Below are 20,812 nucleotides of genomic sequence, written 5' to 3' on the forward strand. Positions count from 1 at the left end.
GAAAAATGTAGAACAAAATTCTAGCTCACAAAAAAAGACCAGACTTACTGGCCTGAGAGAAACTGGAGAAACCTTTGGAGTATGGCCCTGGACACCTTTTTAGCTCAGTAGTGAATTCAGTCCTGAGGGTCACATTTCAGCCAAAGATTAGACATGCCTATTTTATTATTGAAACAAAAGGGAGACTAAAGGGGCACACTGGCCCAGGGACAAGGACTAGAAGGCAGGAGGGGACAGGAAAGCTGATAGTAGGCAACCCAAGGTCCAGAAGGGAGAGTGTTGTCGTGTCGTGGAGTTGTTAACCAATGTCATAAAACAATATATGTACTAACTGTTTAATGAGAAAGTAGTTTGCTCTGTAAACCTTCATCTAAAATACAATAAAAAAAAAATACCAATTTTAAATGATTGGAGATTCAAATTAACTAATATTCATCAAGTGCCTATGTAATATTTGTCACTTAGTGCTAGATGAGTGTTTAATAAAAATAAATATAAAAAAAAAATAAAATCGTGTATTATGAATTTAATTCCAAACAATGATTTCTCTTGAATGATTGCAGTGGATATTTGAGTTGCTTAAATAACCATGTTTGTATTTTTCTTTATTTTTTACAGCTTATCGTGAGCCTCATTATTATTACCAGTTCACAGCTCGATATCATGCAGCTCCCTGCAATAGCATCTATAATATTTCTTTTGAGAAGAAGCTTCTTCAAATTTTAAGCAAATTGGTTCTTGACCTTTCATGTGAAATTTCCTTACTTAAATCAGAATGCCATCGTGTTAAAATGCAAAGAGCTGGTTTGCAAAATGAATTGTTCTTTACATTTTCAGGTAAGCATGTCCAATTCTCTGAGGAAGACAAATTGAGGACAGACAGATACATTGTGAATTACCAACAGCATTTTTTAGTATATAAATACTATAAATCTGAATTTTTCATGTTCCCTACTTTGATTAGCCCCCAAATAAAACTCTGCTGATTCATATACTTAGTGAAAAGTTTGCTATATCACATAATTATGTTGCTAAAATTTACTGTAGACTAGAATTTATTATAAAGAACATCATGAAATTGGAAGCCCTGGTGGTGTAGTGGTTGAGAGCTACAGCTGCTAACCAAAAGGTTGGCAGTTCGAATCCACTGGGTACACCTTGCAAACTCTATGTGGCAGTTCTGCTCTGCCCTATAGGGTCGTATGAGTCAGGAATCGACCCAATGGCAATGGATTTTTATTTTTTTAAATCATGATATTTAGCTATACAGATTTAATTTGTAAAAGGATGCTATTATAAGATAGGTCAGTATAATGGATGGAACAGGAGGACTGTTCTAACAACTTTGTGTGCTTGTCCTCTTAATCCAGAGTGGAGGTCCAATATATTCTGAAAAATAAATCTAGAGACTTCAGATTTATAAATGGTCTATTTATGAATGAGCACTTAGGAGTAGCTATCCCATGTGTTTTTAAAGAGTTCCAGTGGCAATAGGACTCCATTTTCTTTTCATCTCAAATGCTATTGTTTTGCTTTTTTCCTTTTTCCTTGATTATCTATCAGTGTTTTTTTTTTTTTAATGTACCCATTTTTCTGATTTTTCATTCTCTATTTTGAGCCTCCTAGGACTGAATCTTTAGAGAGCACAATTGAGAGGCATGACGCTTTAACGGAAAAGAACAGGAGAATTTGAACCCTATTTTTACTGCTTTTTATCTTTCTTACTACTTTTCTCTTTTCCAGGAAATCACTAGAGTTTTTCTTTAGGCCCTGAGACAAATTAGCAGAGAAAGACTGACTTTTTCTTAAGCTCTCCAAAGACCCACTATTAACATTCGTAGGAGTTATGGAGTTTTTGTACCTTGGTCCTTTTTACTAGGTGTGAGATTCCTTAGGAAACCTGAGAAGTGTACTTCAACCCATGAGTGCGGAAAAAAAAATTTTTTTCCTATGGTAGGGATGTGGATGGAGATAGGACACATCGAGTTTGTTTTAGGTAGTTTGTATGTGGCTCTGCAGCTCCTCCTAAGTCATCTCTGCATCTCCTCCACATATGAGCAACTCCATTTCCTGCTGTTACCGTCTGTCTTTGGTTTCTTTTCTTTATTTCTTATAACGTAAGCTGAGGATTACCTTTTTTCATAATTATGCTAGAGCGGATTTTAAATTTTGTGGAATTCCAGCTAAACTTAAGTCCCTAACAATTCCTGTGTTTATTTGTTGAATAATGGTATCATTCAATTATTTCTTCCTTTCCTCTGTTCTCCCACCCTCACACTCTTCCCTTCTTTCTTCTTCTTTTTATGCTGTTCTTTCTTTTTTTTTTTTATTGAAAGTGAAAGTCACATAACATAAAATTAACCGTTTTACAGTGTGCAAGTCAGTGGCATTTAGTACATTCACAGTGTTGTGCAACCATTATATTTATCTAGTTCCAATGCATTTCTGTCACTCTCAAATGGAAACCCATGACTATTAAGCAGTTACTCCCTACTCTCTCATTGCGCGTAGAAGTCATGGCTTTCTGTCTCTGTGGATTTACATATTCTGGATAGTTACATATAGAATAGAATTGTAGAATGTGTAACCTTTTATGTTTGGCTTCTTTCACTTAGCATGTTTTGAGATCCATCCATATTGGAGCATTCATCTTCATTTCATTCATTTTTATAGCTGAATAATATTTGGTGTATGGATAAACTATATTTGTTTATCTGTTTATCAACTGGTGATATTTGGGTTGCATCTTTGGATTCTTTTTGGTAGAACTGACATTTTTACAATGTTGGGTTTTCCTATCCGTGAGCGTGGTACGTTTATTTACGTAGATCTCTTTTGATTTCTTGCAGTAGTGTTTTGTAATTTTCCTTGTATAGATCTTTTACCTACCTGGTTAAATTTATTTCTAAGTATTTTTTTTGTTTGTTTCCTTAGGGGGTGTTATAACTGGTATTGCTTTCCTCATTTCTTTTTTATAGTTCTCTTTATTGGTGTATAGGAATCCAACCGAATTTTGTATGTTTATTTTATATCCTGCCACTCTGCTGACTCTATTAGTTACAGTAATATTTTTGTGGAGTCTTTTGGGTTCTCTATGTATAGTATCATATCATCTGTGAATAAGGATAGTTTTACTTTTCCTTACCAATTTGTATATCCTTTATTTCTTTTTCTTGCCTTACTTTTGTAGCTAGGAATTCCAGTACAGTGTTAAATAGGAGTGATGCTAAAAGGCATCCTTGTTATATTCCTGTTCTCAGGGGGAATGTTTTTAGCTTCTCTCTGTTGAGAATGATGTAAGCTGGTGGTTTTGTATAGATGCCCATTATTATGTCAAGAAATTTCCCTTCTATTCTATTTTATTGAGAGTTTTATCAGGAATGCATATTGGAGTTTATCAAGTGCCTTTTCTGCATCTATCGAAATGGTCATGTGATTCTTTTGTTCTATTTATGTGGTGGATTACATTGATTGATTTTATAATGCTGAACTATCCTTGCATGCTTGGTATGAATTCACTTGGTTGTGGTGTATAATTTTTTTTTTTTGATATGATGCTGAATTCTATTGGCTAGAATTTTGTTGAGAATTTTTGCATCTATATTCATGAGAGATATTGGTCTGTAATTTTTTTGTTCCTGTATGTGGTTTCTTTGCCTGGTTTTGGTATCAGGGTGATGCTGGCTTGAAAGAATGCGTTCAGAAGTATCCCTTCTTTTTCTGTGTTCTGAATTATTTTGAGTAGTACCAGTGTGAGCTCTTCTCTGAATGGTAGAATTCTCCATGAAGCCATCTGGGCCAGGACTTTTTTTTTCTTGGGAGTTTATTTTTATTCTTATTTTATTACCTTTTCAGTCTCTTGCTGTGGGTCAGATTCAGATTTTCTACCTCAGTTTGTGTTAGTTTGGGTAGGTAGTGTGTTTCTAGAAATTTGTCCATTTCTTCTAGGTTTCCAAATTTTTGTTGGAGTGTAGTTTTCATCGTACTCCGTTATGATCCTTTTTATTTAAGTTGGGTCTGTTGTAATGTCCCCCATTTCATTTCTTATTTGGGTTATTTGCATCTTATCATGGTTTTTCTTTTATCAGTTTGGCCAGTGGTTTGTTGATTTTGTTAATCTTTTCAAAGAACTAATTTTTGGTTTTGTTGATTCTTTGTATTGTTTTTCTCTTCTCTATTTTATTTCTGGTCTAATATTTATTATTTCCTTTCTTCTGGTAGCTTTTGCTGTTCTCTATTTGTTCAAGTTGTGAAGCTAACATTTTGATTTTGTCCCTTTCTTCTTTTTGATGTATGCATGTATCACTATAAGTTGACCTTGAAACACTGCCTCTGTTGCCTCTCAAAGGTTTTGGTATGATGTGTTTTCATTCTAGTTTGATCCTAGGAGTTTTTTGATTCCATCTTTGATTTCTTCTGTCACCCAGTGGTTTTTTAAGCAGGGTGTTTAGTTTCCGTTTTCATTTTTTTTTCCTTGCTCTTCCTGTTATTAATTTCTACTTTTATGGTGTTGTGATCATAGGTGATGCTTTGTATTATCTTCATGCTTTGGATTTTGTTGAATGTTGCTTTGTGGCCTAAGGTGTGGTCTATTCTGGAGAATGTTCCATGTGCATTGGAAAAGAGTGTATACTTCACTGCTGTTCGGTGGAGTGTTCTTTACATGTCTTTGAGGTCCAGTTGGTTGATTATGACCTTTAGATCTTTTGTATCTTTGTTGAGTTTCTTTCTAGATGTTTTGTCGTTTACCGAGAGCGTTGTGTTGAAGTCTCCTACTATTATTGTGAAACTGTCAGTTTCTCCTTTCAATGGTGTTAAGAGTTTGTTTTATGTATTTTGGAGCCCTGTCATTGGCTACATAGATGTTTATTATGGTTATGTTATCATGGTGGATCTTCCCTTTAATATTATATAATGTCCTTCCTTGTCTTTTATGGTGAATTTTGTCTTAAAGTCAATTTTATCTGAGATTAGTGTTGCCAGTCCTCTTTTTTGGTTGCTATTTGCTTGATATATTTTTTCCATCTTTTGATTTTTTATATATTTATGTCTTCGCTTCTAAAGGGATCTCTTGTAGATAGCATATTGATGGGTCCGGTTTTTTTTTTTTTCCTTTAATTCATTCTGTCACTCTCTCTCTCTTTATGGGTGCATTTAAGCCATTTTTGTTTAGTGTTATTATCGGTAGGTGTGAGTTTGTTAATGTCATTTTGTAGTGCTTTTTTTGTGTGTCATGCTGATGTTTTCTTTATTTCTCTTACTCTTCTGTGCTGAATTTCTTTTATTTGTGTATTTTTTTTGTTTCTTTTGTTTTTGTAGATTTTGTGTTTACTGAGACTTTGTTTTTCTTCTTTATTTTGATGAGTAGGTTTGTTAACTTTCTTTATGATTACCTTGAAATTTACCTCTGTCTTCCTAAGTTTGAACCAGCCTTTTATTACTTGATATTGCCTTGACTTCCTCTCCAATTGAAAGTTCTGTACTACACTGGAAACCCTGGTGGCGTAGTGGTTAAGTGCTATGGCTGCTAACCAAGGGGTCGGCAGTTCAAATCCACCAAGCGCTCCTTGGAAACTCTATGGGGCAGTTCTACTCTGTCCTATAGGGTCGCTATGAGTCGGAATCTACTTGATGGCACTGGGTTTTTTTATACCTACACTGTTTAGTCTCCCTTTTATTGTCCTGATGTTGTTATTTACAGATTGACAACTCTGGTTACTTTTTGTAAGTCTTTTAGTTTTATTTTATCCTTGAGAGTTCATTACCTAGGTTGGTATTTGGCTGATGCTGTCCTGTGTCCTAGATTCAGGTTGTTGTCTGCTGTTGTTGATTCTTTAACCAAAGGACTCCCTTTAATATTTAACCAAAGGACTCCCTTTAATAATTCTTGTAAGTTTGTTTTGTTTTTTACAAATTCCCTTAATTTCTGTTTCTCTGGAAATGTCTTAATTTTGCCATCGTAATTGAATGAGAGTTTTTCAGGGTATATTATTCTTGGTTGGCAATCTTTTTCTTTCATGGTTTTATGTATGTCATCATCCCATTGCCTTCTTGCCCACATGGTTTCTGCCAAGTAATCAGAGCTTAGTCTTACTGTTCCCTCTTTGTATGTGACTTTTTATTTTCCTTGAGCTGCTCTCGTGATTTTTTCATTGTCTTTGGTTTTTGCGAGTGTGATTATATGTCTTGGTGACTTTCTTTTGGGGTCCATCCTATATGGGGTTCATTGAGGTTCTTAGATGGTCAACTCTTCTTCTTTCATGATATTAGGGAAGTTTTCTGTCAGCAAATCTTCAATGATCCTCTCTGTGTTTTCCATTTTTCCTTGTGTCTGCTTAAATATGCATTTGACAATCTCTAACGAATTTTTTATTTTCATTACTGTAATTTTTAGCTCTGTAACTTCTGTTTGGTTCCTTTTTATAATTTATTACTGTTTACTGATATTCTCTATTTTTAGAGGAACCCTGAAAAAACCTGGTGGCTCAGTGGTTAAGAATGTAGCTGCTAACCAAAAGGTCAGCAATTCTAATCCACCATCTGCTCCTTGGAAACCCTGTGGGGCAGTTTTACTCTGTCCTATACAGGTGCTTTGAGTCAGAATCAACTTGGCAGCAACGAGTTTGGTTTTTTTGTTGTTGTTGTTGAGATATTGTTTTCCTAATTTCTTTTAGTTTTTTGTGGTTTCCTTTAGCTCTTTGTGCCTATTTCAGACAGGTGTTCAATCTTTTTAAATTAGACTTATAGTCTTTTCTAATAAAGCCAATATCTGTGCTTCCTAAGAGACAGTTTCTGTTCTTTTCATTTTCCCCTGTGAATGGGCCATAGTTTCTTGTTCATTTTTCATGCCTTATAATTTTTTGTATTCCCAAATGGACGTTTTGATTATCGTAACATGGTTACTTTGAAAATTGTTTCTTTCCCCACCTTAGTGTTCATTTTTGCTTGTGTGGATTGTAGTAGTTTGTTTACTGACTTCCCCAAACTATTTTTGTAAGAGCTGTATTCTTTGTTGTGTCTGGTCTCTGAAGCCTCAGATCCTTTAACTTCTGGTCAGCTAATGGTTTGACAGTAATTAAACACAAGGTTTAAGTCATATTTCTATTTTTTTGGCATTTGCTTGGTTGCTTTAAACCATAGACTACTTTCTAGAATTCTGACAAAGTTGAATTTGACACTTTTTGTTCTTTTTTTTTGGCAGAGAAGAGTGTTTCTGTAGAGGAACAAACTCATGGAGTTCTCTACTCCAGCACTGACACTCAAGTCCCTTCTATTGTTTTATTTCTTTTTTAATCTTGTAGAAAAATTCAGAGGGCTCGGTAGTTTCATACAGCATGAGGTTAGCTAGCTAAGCTAAAAAAAAAGAGGGCATGAAATAGAAAATAGAAACTTGGGAAGAGTTAAAGCTCTCTCAGAAGCTGATTGAGAGAGCGTGAATGTCACGCAGTTTGCAAAACTGAGGAGGAATATATTGCCTATGGCTATTATCACCATAAGTACTGGATTTGAACCCAAATAGTGCCTTTGAGCCAAATAGTGTTATTTGAGTATAATTTTTTTATACCCATTCTGAAATGATACATTTGAAAGATCCTTTGTTTCCGTTGATTTTGTGTTGTGGTTTTGCTTTAGTTTCATGAATAGTAGATAATTTTAACATTTTTTAAAATTTTGCATTAAGCCTTTATAAGGGTCAAAAGCAAAACAAAACAAAACAAAAAACTGTGCAGCACAATGATGATCCACCATCATAATCATGTTATTGTAGTTTCATACATGAGTCTACTATCCTATCAATTACTTTATGGGTAGTACTTTAAAAAAGTATACCTTCAGTGCATAGCATTTCAAAGGTGTGACTGCATTTTGCTGCAACTTTGCCACAGTGCGTTTTGTCATCCAATGTGTATTTTTTAAACATAATTTTAGAGGTGTAAATGTTACTGGGCCTGGATTATGACAGCCTCGTTTTAAGAGGATTTAAAAGAACAATAAAACATAAATAAAACTCATTTTTTCCCAAATCTGCAGCCCTAATTGAAATTCTGCCTCAGATTAACTGTTCAATATAATTTTATGCCAGCGCTGGGATGGATTGTACAGTCCTGTATGTGTTATCACACAATTTTATAATACCTTATAATACCACTAGTTGGCAAATTGAAGTTTTACAATATATCCTGTTTTGGTAAGGTAAAGTAAAAAAAAAAAATTTTTTTTCTCAATTTTCCAGGAGTTGTACTTCGTGTATATTAATACTCCATCTCCTTACTTATTGATATGGTTAGGTTCCAAAGACCAGGTCTGTATGCAAAATCGGTGTTACGCAAAAATGGAGGATGACCGTATCAGATCATAGTATGGACAATGATTACATCACTACATAACTGCTAAACCACTGAGATTCATGGCCCATCCAAGCTGACATATAACCTGAACCATCAGAGCTAGTATTACTCTCACCTCACACCTCTGTGTTTGTTACTGCCAAATGTACACCATCAATGCACAAAATATGTAGTAGATTTTTCACTATTGCCACAGAGTCACAATGGCAGCTAACAAGATAGTTGATAAGTGAGGAGAAAGTGTGCTTGTGTGGTCAGTTGTATGATCTTTAGATCAACTAATATTCATCAAACACATTTTACAAAGCAGATTGGGCAAATATTGGTAATATAGAGTAAGAATCTTTCTTCAAACAAAGTCATATTCTAGTAAGAATAACATATCCAAATAACAATAGAACAGGTCATGTAAATACTATGGAAAAGATGCCAAGTGCACCGTGGGTCCTAAGACTATGAAAACGACTAATAAGAAGAACCATTAGAAATGGTTGGGATTCTGAAAGGTACTCTTAATGACGGAAGTTGCTGAAATATTTATGCAAAAGGGACAACTTAAAGTTTTGTAGTAGGGTGTATTTGGCAGACAGTCTAGAATGACTCAATGAGTAGGATATAGAGAGAGAAGTTGGAGAAGGCAAAATTGTCAAGATTTCTTGCAGCTATATTTTAGAGAGCCTTGCTTGTTAGGCTAAAATATTTATGTTTTCAACTGGATTCTCACGGTGGAAAGGAAGGACAAGAATCATTTCATTCAACCCCTTGTTTTACAGAGTATAGAGTGATAGTCTTATGGAAAGACTGAGTAATTTGCCTAAGTTTATCAGTTTATTAACCTAGGCCTAGAAATCTGATTATTTTTCATTTATCTGTAAAGATATAAGGGAATAACTGAAGCCTGTTGAGCCATGTGGTAATAAGATGGATGCTATTATTTACAAAGATTAATTAATGGACACCACTTAAGTCATCTTCTGTTTCTTATTCCCTCATTGAACTTATGTATTGATAGTTTGATAGCCTCTCTCCTGTGATCTCCCAAAGGCATTAGTCATTTCTACATTGCTAAATCCAGTGGTCACTTTTCAGTCCTCATCTTACTTATAACCAGCTTTTGAAGAGTTTACTCCACTTCCTTTGTGATTTTTTTTACCTGACTTCAAGCACATAGTAATGCCTTGATATTTCTCCTTCTCAGTTTTCTTTGTTCCTCATCTTTTCTGAAGTTTAACATTAGACATTTCACCTCTTCTCTGAAGTTTAACGTTGGACAGTATTCAAAACTGAACGTCTATGTGATCATCCTCCTCCCGTCCTTCCCCGCAAAAATACTGCTGCATCCTCGATCTTAAACATCTAGTTGATCTAACTCTATTCTTCTGATTGCTGAGGGCAAACACTTTGGAGTCATCCTTGACATTCACACATTCCATAACCAGTCTCTCAAGAAATCTTCAGAATTACACTTTACTTTCAAAATATAATGAGAGTCTACCATCTCCTTTGTTAATACCTTGATTTAAGCCACCAGAGTCTCTGACTGGATTGCTGCCATAGTTTCTTTTTTTTTTCTTAATTTCTTCTTTCTAACACAAAAAAATGTTGCTGAACAAACCACCTCTAACATTAAAACAAAATACTTATTTTTATGGATCTGTGGACTGGTGGGGTTAGGCTGGCTCAGCTAGGTAACTCTGTCAAGTTGTGGGTGCCTAGCTGTGTGTCTGTGCTCCATGTGTTTTTATTCTAAAGCCAGGGCTGAATTGGCAGTAGCCACTTAGAGGAAAGTATGCTTATGGAGATAAGGGAAGCATAAGAAGACAAGAGGAAACCCATTAAGATCTACACTCAGAACTAGTATGTTGTCACTTCTGTCCATGTGCCATTGGCAAGTCACATGGCCAAACCCAAAGTCATGGGGTGAGAAAATACACAGTGTCCAAGTTGAAGCCATGATAAGGATATGGATGCATGGAGGTGAAGATGCATAGAGGTTAATAATGTAATCTGTCATGCTCCTCTTTCATGGTGTTCCTCTTTTAACAGTCTTACAACAACTATCTTCTGCTCATAATATAAACCAAAGTCCTTTATGGTATCCTACACAATATTACCTCATGTTGCCTCTTTCATTCCCTTTGCTTATTCTACTCTAGCCATGCTTGCCTCCTTGCCGTCTTTCTAGTATGCTGTATTTGTTTCCTCCTCAGAGACTTTATATTGTCTGATCACATAGGAAACTCTCAGACTTTCTTTGTTATTTTACTCAAATGTTACTTAAAATTGTCTGATTTAAAATTGCAATCCTGTCACCATCTCACAATTCCAGTCCTTCTTCCTCTGCTTTCTCTCTGTTTTCTTCTTGATCTAGTATCACTTTATCATACTATATAGTTGTTGCTTATCCCCACATTAGAAAATAATATCCAAAAAGGCAGGGATTTTGTTCAGTTATATATCCCAAACACTTTGAATAATGCCTGGCACATAGTAGGCACTCAGTTACTGTTGAATAAATGAATACATGTATTCATCCATGCATGCATGAATATCTCTGTTATTTCAGTTACCATGGCTACTACCACAGTCCAACCTCAGCACGTTGCCAGGATTTTTATTATAATTTTTCTTATCTCCATCAATTTGTTGTGAGAGATTAAGAATTTAGTTTGTCAAATAATACTGTGTATTCAGATAGAGTTAATGGAATGTTGAATGAAAACCTGCACATATGCACACACATGATACATAATATACGTATATATTATAAAGGTTGAAAATAACTTTTATCATTAAAAATGAGTTTGGGAATTTAGAGACCTAAATACAAAAGAGCAACAGTCAAATGTCAATTATCAAGACAGTTGATTAATTCTTAAGTGCACTGTAAGTGTGAGGTTTTCCTGATTTATGTAAAATAAATCTTTGGCTTAGGTTTGTACCTGAAAAGAGAGACTTGACATTAGGAAATGGCTTAATTTTTTAATGAAAGAGAAATACAAGACAAATGATTTGTTTTATATTTCAAAAAGCCAATGTAAATATCATGATTCAGTACTTTAGATCCATGATAAAATATAATATATTTTCTCAGTTTCATCTCTAGACACTGAAAAAGGACCCAAGCCATGTAAAGATCCTAATTGTGAATCTTCCAAAAGACTTTCTAAGGTATGTTATGTGAGGCTGGAAAAAGAGAAAAAAAAGTTGAATGAACATGCTCAGTGTGTAAGTAAGCATCTTAGCTATTTATGAAACACCATATAAAACACATGGGGGACATTTAGAGAGTTCAGTAATACAGATCACCCAATAATAAGTGATAAGAAATTAGTAGAACAGGTATTTTCTATAAACTACTTTGAAATTTGGCTTATGCATAAAAAATATTGGAAGTGGTTATATGAAGAAGGATGGTTTTTCCATTTATTTGGCCTTATTTGGTTTTGATACTTAAATTATAATTCCTATAATTATTATGTTAATCAGAATTCTTGGAACCCAGGTAGCACAGTGGTTGAGAGCTATGGTGAGCTATGGCTCCTAACCAAAAAAGGGTGGCAGCTCAAATCGACCAGTTGCTCCTTGGAAACCCTAGCGGGCAGTTGTATTGTGTCCTTAGGGTCGCTATGAGCCAGAATTGACTCCAGGGCAATGGGATTTTTGTTTTGTTTTGGTTTTGGTTAATCAGAATTCCATCCATGTTACTGTTATCCATCATAAAAAATATACAAATTTGAAATATGATGTTTATTAACTCTTTGTATATTGCCTATACCCAGCATCCTGTGTTTAAGATGGTTTATCATTCCCAGTAGCAATATTTAGTATAGTTCTCTCTTTTACATTATACTTAACACATTTTTCATGCTCAGTAAATTTATGGCAATATTTCCCATGCCTAATTACTCTGCTGACAGTATAAACTTTATGAAACATATTTTTAAATATTTGGAATATAAATTTATTTACATTACAATGGTTGTGAAAATTTCATTTCATGGGTATAGATAAACATGGCACACTGAGGTCAACGTTCATTATTTTGGAGCAGGGAAATTGACAGGGAGATTGTTTCTTTCAGGGTGGCTATGAGCTGGCATCGACTGGACAGCAAGGTTTATTTTTTTTTTAAGCCTCCTAAATACACCTTAAGTCATCAGTCTGTATACTATCAGGTGTTTCCATTGAAATATTTTCCTTAGGGCTTCCCTAGGATAGATTTTGTCTTTACTCTTTAAATGGGACTTAAGTTTGAGGTCACTAAGAATAGAGAGAAATCAATGTTAAATTTATTTTCTCATTTCTTAATTAACAAGTACTGTGCTAATCATAGGGTCTCTGTGAGTCGAAATCAACTCAACGGCAATGGGTTTCTTTTTTCATTTGGTGCTAATCAGTATTCAGTTATTACCTAATATACTTTTTAGCTTTCTGTCAAGAGTGTGGAATATTTAAACTTTTAAATGGTCGTGGACCCTGAGCTGGTATAATTTTTTGGTGGTGAAATAGGAATGGCTTTACAGTTCTTTGGTTTACACAAATATTAAGTAACCAAAATACCTCCCAAACTAAGTCCAATTTACTTTGACATATTTGGCTTAATGATAACATACCTGGCTTTTCTAAGATTTGATCCAAATATGTAAATTTTTTTTTAGATGCAACATTTTCTTTTTACTGGCAAGGTAGTACCCTTAGTTAGCTTTTCAGATGTGGCCTTCAGAAAGATACTAACATTAATAGTTGGTTTATTTAAGTCGAATTACATGATTTATTAAGCCAATGCTAGACTTTTATGTTCTCTTGAAGTTGATTTTATTTTTTCTGTAAATGTTTGTATCTAGTTTGCTGAATCACTTTTTCAAGCATGATGACTCTTTGTACAGGAGCTACATTTTGACTCCCTTGAGCAGCATGCAGTTCAGTTCTGCATTGTTTTATTCCGTATCTACATATGTGATAATTTGCTGTCTTTTTAGTTTGATTTTTACATGACTTAAATTCTGGAGGCCTGACAGATATACTTCACTGCATTTAAAAAGAGTATCTAATTGGTTTTAATATTTCTGTTTATCTCTTAGGATTACCAAAGTAGGTGTTAAAACTATATGGCTCACAAGATTTAATTGACCAAGGAACATTTTCAGTATCAGTCATCAAAAAATTGTGTCTTCTATTTAGTTCTCTTTTTGTTTTTTGATTATTTATGGTCTCTTAGACTTTTTTCTTCTACAGTTAACTTGTTCATTGATTTGTGTTTACTGACTTTTTAAATTTTTCTAAATTTGTCCTAAATTGTTGGTTTTAGCATTACCCCCAATAACTCTGAAACCCTTCTTGTCTGGAAACAATAATATGTTCTAGGCCTATTTTTTTGTTGTTTGTTTTGTTTTAATTCTTTACCTCAAATCCAGTGTATTAGGTTGTTACATATGACTTCTGATTGCAGACAAAGTACAACCAAATGATTTCTAGGCTGATCTAATGAGGGAGCCAGAGTGCTTTATGTCCTTTATTACTTTTTTTTTTTTTTTTCGGTATAAAGTGTTGTCACTTTTATTATTTTTTTTCTCTTTTATGAGCTACTACCTTCCATCTTTGCTATATAAACATTCTTTTGCCAGCTGTGTTACCTCATACTATATCTGTATTTTTTATGGCAAACTGTGTTTAAATTACCATTTCATTCAAAGCTTAGCAAACTTAGCTTACTTTTTTCCAACATTTTATTATGAAAAATCTCAAAGGTAAAGTCAAAGAATTTTACAGTGAACACTCATATTCCCATCAACTAGATCAAACCATTAGCATTTCTGTATGGTTGCTTTATCATGTCTATTCAGCCATCCATCCTTTTATCCATCCATCAACCCATCTTATTTTTGATGCATTTTAGAGAAATACGTCAGCATATTTATCATTAACTAGAGTTTTTAATTAGTTAATGAAATGCATTAACTAATTGTACCTCAAAATAAAAAAAGTGTAAATAAAGAACTCCATGTAGTTTTTTTTTTTTTTTTTTAATCAGCAGTATTTTTCAGTTTTGTGTGTAAAAGTTTTGTATGTCTTTTGTTTGTTAAACTTATTCCTAAGTATTTTGCATTTTTGGTACTATTGTAAATGGAATTAAAAAAATTCATTTGCCAGTTGCTTCATTTTCCGGATATGTTTATGTATTAACCATGTATCCTGACACTTTGATAAATTCACTTATTAGTTATAAGTAGTTGTTTTATAGATTACTTAGGATCTTCTATGTAAACCATCATGTTATCTGCACATACAGTCAGTTTTACTTCTTTCTACCTGATTTTTATATCTTTTATTTCTTTGTCTTATTGCAACGGATAGAACTTACAGTGTAATGTTGAAAAGATGTAGTGAGAGCAAAATTCTTGTCTTATTCCTGATTTTAGGGAGAAAGCAGTCTTTCACCATTAAGTATGATGTTAGCTCTACAATTTCATAGATACCTTTTATCAAAACAAAGAAGTTCTCTCCTATTCTTAGCTTACTGAAAGATTATATCACTAATGGGCATTAAATTTTGTTAAATACTTTTTCTGATTTTAAGAAAAAAGATGTAGTACATTTTATAATATTTTGTTAATAATTTTTGTATCTGTTCAGGAGTTATATTGCATATTATTTTCATTTTTTGTAATGTCTTGATAAGATTTTGATATGTGGGTTCTGCTGGCCTCATAAAATGAGTTGGTAAGTATTTTCTTACATTTTGTGAAATAAATGTTATGATTGGCATATTTTTTCTTTGAATGTTTGAAGAACTCACCAGTGAAAATACCTGATCCTGAAGCTTTCTTTATGGGCAAGTTTTCAATAAAAATTATGTCCAAATGTTTTCCTTAGTGGCTCTACCATTTTATATTCCCACTAGCAATATATGTGTGACTAGTTTCTCCACATTTCTGTCAGCATTTGGTGTTGTCACTATTTTTTAATTTAGCCATTCTTATACACTTGTGGTGATATCTCATTATGGTTTTAATTTGCATTTTGTTGATGACTAGTGATTTTGAACGTCTTTTCATATGCTTTGCCACCTTTATGTAATTTTTTACAAAAGGTCTGTTAATGATTTTTGCCCATTTCCAAACTGGATAATTTTTTTTTTTTTATTGTTGAGTTTGAAGAGTTCTTTATGTATTCTAGATGCAAGTCTTTTGTCAGATATGTAACTTGTAAAGAATTTCTCCTAGATTCCAGCTTTTTATTGTCTTCTCATAGGTTCACAGATAAAAAGATTTTAAGTTGGATTATACCAAGTATATCAATTTGTCCTTTTGTGGATCATGTTTTTGGTGTTAAATCTAAGAATCTTGTGCATAGCCCTAGATCTTGATGATCTCCTTTGTTTTTTTTTCCTACAAGTTTTATAGTTTTACAGTATTCATTGCAGTCTGTGGTCATTTTTGAGTTAATTTTTGTATAAGTTATGCTGTTTAGGTGAAATTTTTATTGTTTGGTTGATTTTTGCCTTTGAATGTCCAATTACTTCAGCACCATTTTTTGCAAAGGCTACCGTTCGTCCACTGAATTGCTGTTGCACCTTTGTTAAACATCACCTGAACATTTTTGTGTGGGTATATTTCTGGGCTCTCTATTCTGATCCATTGATCTAGCTGTCTATGCCTCCACCAATATCACACTTTCTTGACTAGCTATTTAATAAGGCTGGAAACTTTGGTGGCATGGTGGTTAAGTGCTACGGCTGCTAACCAAAGTGTTGGCAGTTCGAATCCGCCAGGCGCTCCTTGGAAACTCTCTGGGGCAGCTCTACTCTGTCCTGTAGGGTCACTATGAGTCGAAATCAACTCATCGGCACTGGGTACCTGGGTAACAATGGGTAGATTTAATTCATTCACTGTATTCTTCTTTTGTCATGATTGTTTTTTACCTATTTTAATGTCTGTCCATTTCTATATAAATTTTAGAATAAGCTTCTCTGTGTCTGCAAAAAAATCTTGCTTGGATTTTGATAACGATTATGTTGAACTTGAATATAGATTTAAAGATAATTTACATTTTTATTATGTTGATTCTCCCAATCCATGGACATGGTATGCCCCTACATCTTAGATATTGTCAGATTTCTCTTAACAGCATTTTGTAAATTTCAGTCTACAGATGCTGTGTGTGTTTTGGTAAGTTTATACTTAAGTATTTCATCTTCTTTGGAGCAATTTTAAATAATAATGTTTTAATTTGGTCTTCTTCATGTTCATTGTTAGTATGTAGAAATGGAATTCATTTTTGTTTGTTGATCTTGTCTCCTGAGAACTTGCTGAACTCATTAATTCTAGGAGGTTAGTTGTTTGTTTTTAGGTAGATTCCTTGAGATTTTCAACATAGACGATCGTGTCATCTGTCTCTTTGTTTATTTTTCTTGCCTTATTGCAGTGGCTAGAATGTCCTATACATTGTTGAATAAATGTAGTGAAAGAGTGACATCCTTGCCTTGTACCTGATACTATGAGCAAAGCAGTCAGTCAGCCTTGCGTCATTATTATGTTAGCTATAGATTTTTGTAGATGTATTTTATCAATTTGAGGGGACTCCTCTGTAATATTAACTTAGTAATATTTTTATCATGAGTGGATTTTGGATTTCATCAAAGGCTTTTCTCTGTCAATTGTTAAAATCATAATTTTACTTCTTTGATTTGTTAGTATGATGAATTACATTGATTTTAGAATGTTGAACCAGGCTTTATAGCTTTAATAAATCCTGTTTGGTTAGGGTGTATAACTCTATACATTATTGGTTTCAATTTGCTGATATTTTGTTGAGAAACTTTACATCTAAGTTCATGAGAGTTATTGGTGTGTAGTTTTCTCTTTTGTATTGTTTGGTTTTGGTATCTAAGTAATACTGGATTCATAAAATAAGTTGGGAAGTGTTAACTCTTTTATTTTATGGAAGAGATTATGTAAAATTGGTGTCAGTTCTTTTAACTGAGAATTCTCTATTGAAACCATTTGGGTCTGGAGATTTACTTTTTGGGAGATTTTAAATTACATATTTGATTCTTTTTATGGTTATACTACTCTATCTTTATTTTAATTATAAGTGAGTTTTTATAGTTTGTGATGTTTGAGGAATTGGCCCATTCTAAATTTGCAAATTTATGAGTGTAAGGTTTTTCATAGTTGATATTTGTGTATGTGTATTCTCCTTATTTTTTTAGTCTTGCTAGACCTTTATCAATTTTATTATTTTTGAAGAACCAGCTTTTGCTTCATTGAGTTTTCTTTCTTGGTTTTCTATTTTAAATTTCATTGATCTTTGCTCTTATCTTTATTATCATCTTTCTTTTTCTTGCTTTGTGTTTATTTTGCTCTTGTTTTATAGCTGCTTGAAGTAGGAACTTAGGTTATTGTTTTGGATTCTTCTTAATCTAGTGGAAGTATATGTGGTGTAATTTTCACTGCTTTAGCTTTACCCCACATGTTTTGATATGTCCTCCCTTCAGTTCCATTCAGTTTTATGCATTTTTCATTTTTCTGTGGGTCTTCCTCCGTGACCGATAGATCACTTTGAATGGTGTTGTTTAATTTCCACGTATTTAGAGAGTTTCCTCTTCCCTTTCTGCTATTTATTTCTAGCTTGCATCCTTTATTGCTAGAGAACACACTCTGTTTAATTTCAGTTATTTAAAATTTGTTGAGGTTTGTTTTATGGCACAGGAGATGGTCTATCTTAGTAAATATTCAATGGATGCTTGAAAAAAATGTGTATTCTGTTGTTGGGTGGAGTGTCCTCCATATCACTTATATTCTATTGTTTGCGATTATTGGATCTTCTTTAATTTGCTGATATTCTATGTAATAGTTCTATCAGTTCCTGAGAGGGATGGTGTTCAAGTCTCAAGTATAATTATGAAATTTTCTATTTCTGTTTCAGCTCTGTCAGTTTTTGCTTTATGTATTCCTTGTTGATTATTTTATCATTATGTGATATCCCTCTTTGTTTTTAATAATTTTCTTTGATGTAAAATATAATTTTATCAGATATTAATGTTGACACCCCTAGTTTTTATTAATATTTACATATGATATGTCTTTTGCCATCATTTTAATTGTCAATCTACCTGTACTGTTAAATTTGAAGTTAATTTCTTGTAATCAGTGTAGAGTTTTTGTTGTTTATTTGTTTTAATCCATTCTTTCAATGTCTCTCTTTAGTTGGTATATTTAGGCCATTTACTTAAACATAATTGCTGATATATTAGCATTTCTGTCTGACATCTTATTATTTGTCTTCAGATTTTTTTCTGGTTCTCGTTCTGTTTTTCCTTTCTTGCCTTCCAGTGGGCTTACATAATCGTTTTTTAGCAGTTTTTAGAATTTCTATTGATTTTTTTTGTAGTGTTTTGAATGTATTCCTTTGTATCATTTTCTTAGTTGTTACTCTCAGTATTGTAATATGCATACATAGCTTTAACCATCTTCTAGCATCAACATGTTTCCACTTTGTTTGAAGGATGGAAACCTCATATCTGTTTAGGACCCTTTACCTTCCCTACTTTAAATATTTTTTTAAGTATATGATAGTGTTATAATTTTTGTTTCAATCATTAAATATCATTTATGAAACTCATGCAACAAGGTGTAGCGTATTGTCTGTACCCATGTTTCTCCTCTATGTGTTGTCCTTTCTTCCATCACAATGCTTCAAGGTTTCTTCTTTTATTATTTATTCGCTTTCTGTTTGAAGAACTTGCTTTAGTCAGTCTTTAAGGCTGGGTCTTCTAGCTAGGACTCCTTCTTCTGAGAATGTTTTTATATCTCGTTCAATTTTTCCAGATATGGAATTTGTTCTTGCCTCTGTTGTTTCAGTTTAGAAATTTACTGTTATTTGAATTGTCATTTCCTAATAGGTAATATGTCATTTCTCCATGGCTGCTTTCAATATTTTTTTCTTATCTTTAGTTTTTAGAAATTTAATTGTGATGTAGTTGGCATGTATCTGGAGGCAAAAGTTCAAATGAGGGTCTCAACTGTATCTCTAGTTTCTGATGTCTTTTGGTGATCCTTGGCATACTTTTTTATAGACGGGCCCTCACATGTCATCTCTTTTCTCCCTGTGTGCGTGTCTCTGTGTCTATTCTGCTTTTTTTTTTTTTTAATAACTCAGATGCGCTTAGGTTTAGAACCCACCCTATACTGATATGATCTCATTATTGTAACAAAATAAAAAAAATTAATTCTAATCAGGTTCCTATTTACCATACAAGGACTTAGATTTTAACACACTTTTTTGGGGTGACACAATTCAATATATAACATTATGGGTTTCTTTAGGTTTATCCTGTTTGGGGTTCATTCAGCATCTCAGATCTGTACGTTTGTATCTTTCACAAAATTTGGATGTTTTTAGTCTTTATTTTTTCAAATATTCTTTCAGCCATATTGTCAGTCTCCTCTCCTTTTTAGACTATGATGATACAAATGTTGAGTTTTTGTGATTGTCCCACAAGTTCTTGATTCTTTTTCCCCAGTCTGTTTTCTCTTTATTTTTCAGATTGTTCATAATTTTCTTGTTCTGTCCTGAAGACCATCTCTACTCTACTATTGAGCCCTCCCAGCAAGTTTTTTTTTTTTTAATTTCTGTTATTATATTTGTAATTCTATAATTTCCATTTGGTTCTTTTTTATAACTTTTAATTCTTTGCTAATTTTTTAATTTTTTCATTTGTTTCAAGAAAATTTGAAATTGATTGTTTAAGAATTTTAATGACAGCTACTTCACAATCCTTGTCAGATGATTCCAACATCTGATTTATCTTGGTGTCAATAGTCTTATTAAAATTTTGATTTTCCTGGTTCTTTACATGATGAATGATTTTAGATTGTATCCTAGACATTCTGTCTATTATGTTAGGAGAGTTCTGGGTCCTATTTAATTCTTTTATTTTTGTGGGCAGTCACCTGTTTAGCTCATGGGTCTTGGCTTATTTTTGTGGGTTGTAGTTTTAAAGGTGTTTTAATATTCAGAGCCTTTGTGATGTTATTTTGGTCTCTGCTGTGGCTCCTGCTGGTATCTGCTGGTGTTGCCTGAGGGAGCAGGAGGTATTTTCCTTGATGGGGCCATTCGGTGTCTCTTGGTGTGGGGTACGTGTGCCCCCTACTTACTCCCTTGCTTCTTAGGCTTCTGGGGTTAGATAGGCTTCCCAGGTCAGATAGATAGTTTTCTGTGATTGTGTTCCTCTTTCCGATTTTGCCTACCCATCAGTAGCAGAGATACAGAGTCTCCAGTCACTTGGGAGCAAAGATGCTTCACATACTGAGATGCTTGTTATGCCTGAGTTCCTTTTCCTAGTTCTTCCCACCCACCGTAGTATCTCTAGCCAGAGAAAGGAGAGCTTCAGACCTTCAGGGTCCACAGACACTTGCCAGACTACACTGATTCCTATAACTGAGTCCGTTTCCTTTTCT

General features: G+C 33.6%; 1 protein-coding gene across 3 annotated transcripts in view; it reads left to right on the forward strand.

Moving 5' to 3' along the window:
- Nucleotides 1-20,812, forward strand: part of ZPBP (zona pellucida binding protein) — a 191,562-nt gene that overhangs the window by 56,064 nt on the left and 114,686 nt on the right. For all 3 annotated transcript variants that reach the window (XM_049893820.1, XM_049893821.1, XM_049893822.1), the window contains 2 exons: nt 619-837; nt 11,443-11,519. In XM_049893820.1, the coding sequence (XP_049749777.1) occupies nt 619-837; nt 11,443-11,519 (296 nt within the window). The remainder of the gene's footprint in view (nt 1-618; nt 838-11,442; nt 11,520-20,812) is intronic.

This window comes from Elephas maximus, chromosome 8, assembly GCF_024166365.1.
Source record: "Elephas maximus indicus isolate mEleMax1 chromosome 8, mEleMax1 primary haplotype, whole genome shotgun sequence".
NCBI lineage: Eukaryota > Metazoa > Chordata > Mammalia > Proboscidea > Elephantidae > Elephas > Elephas maximus.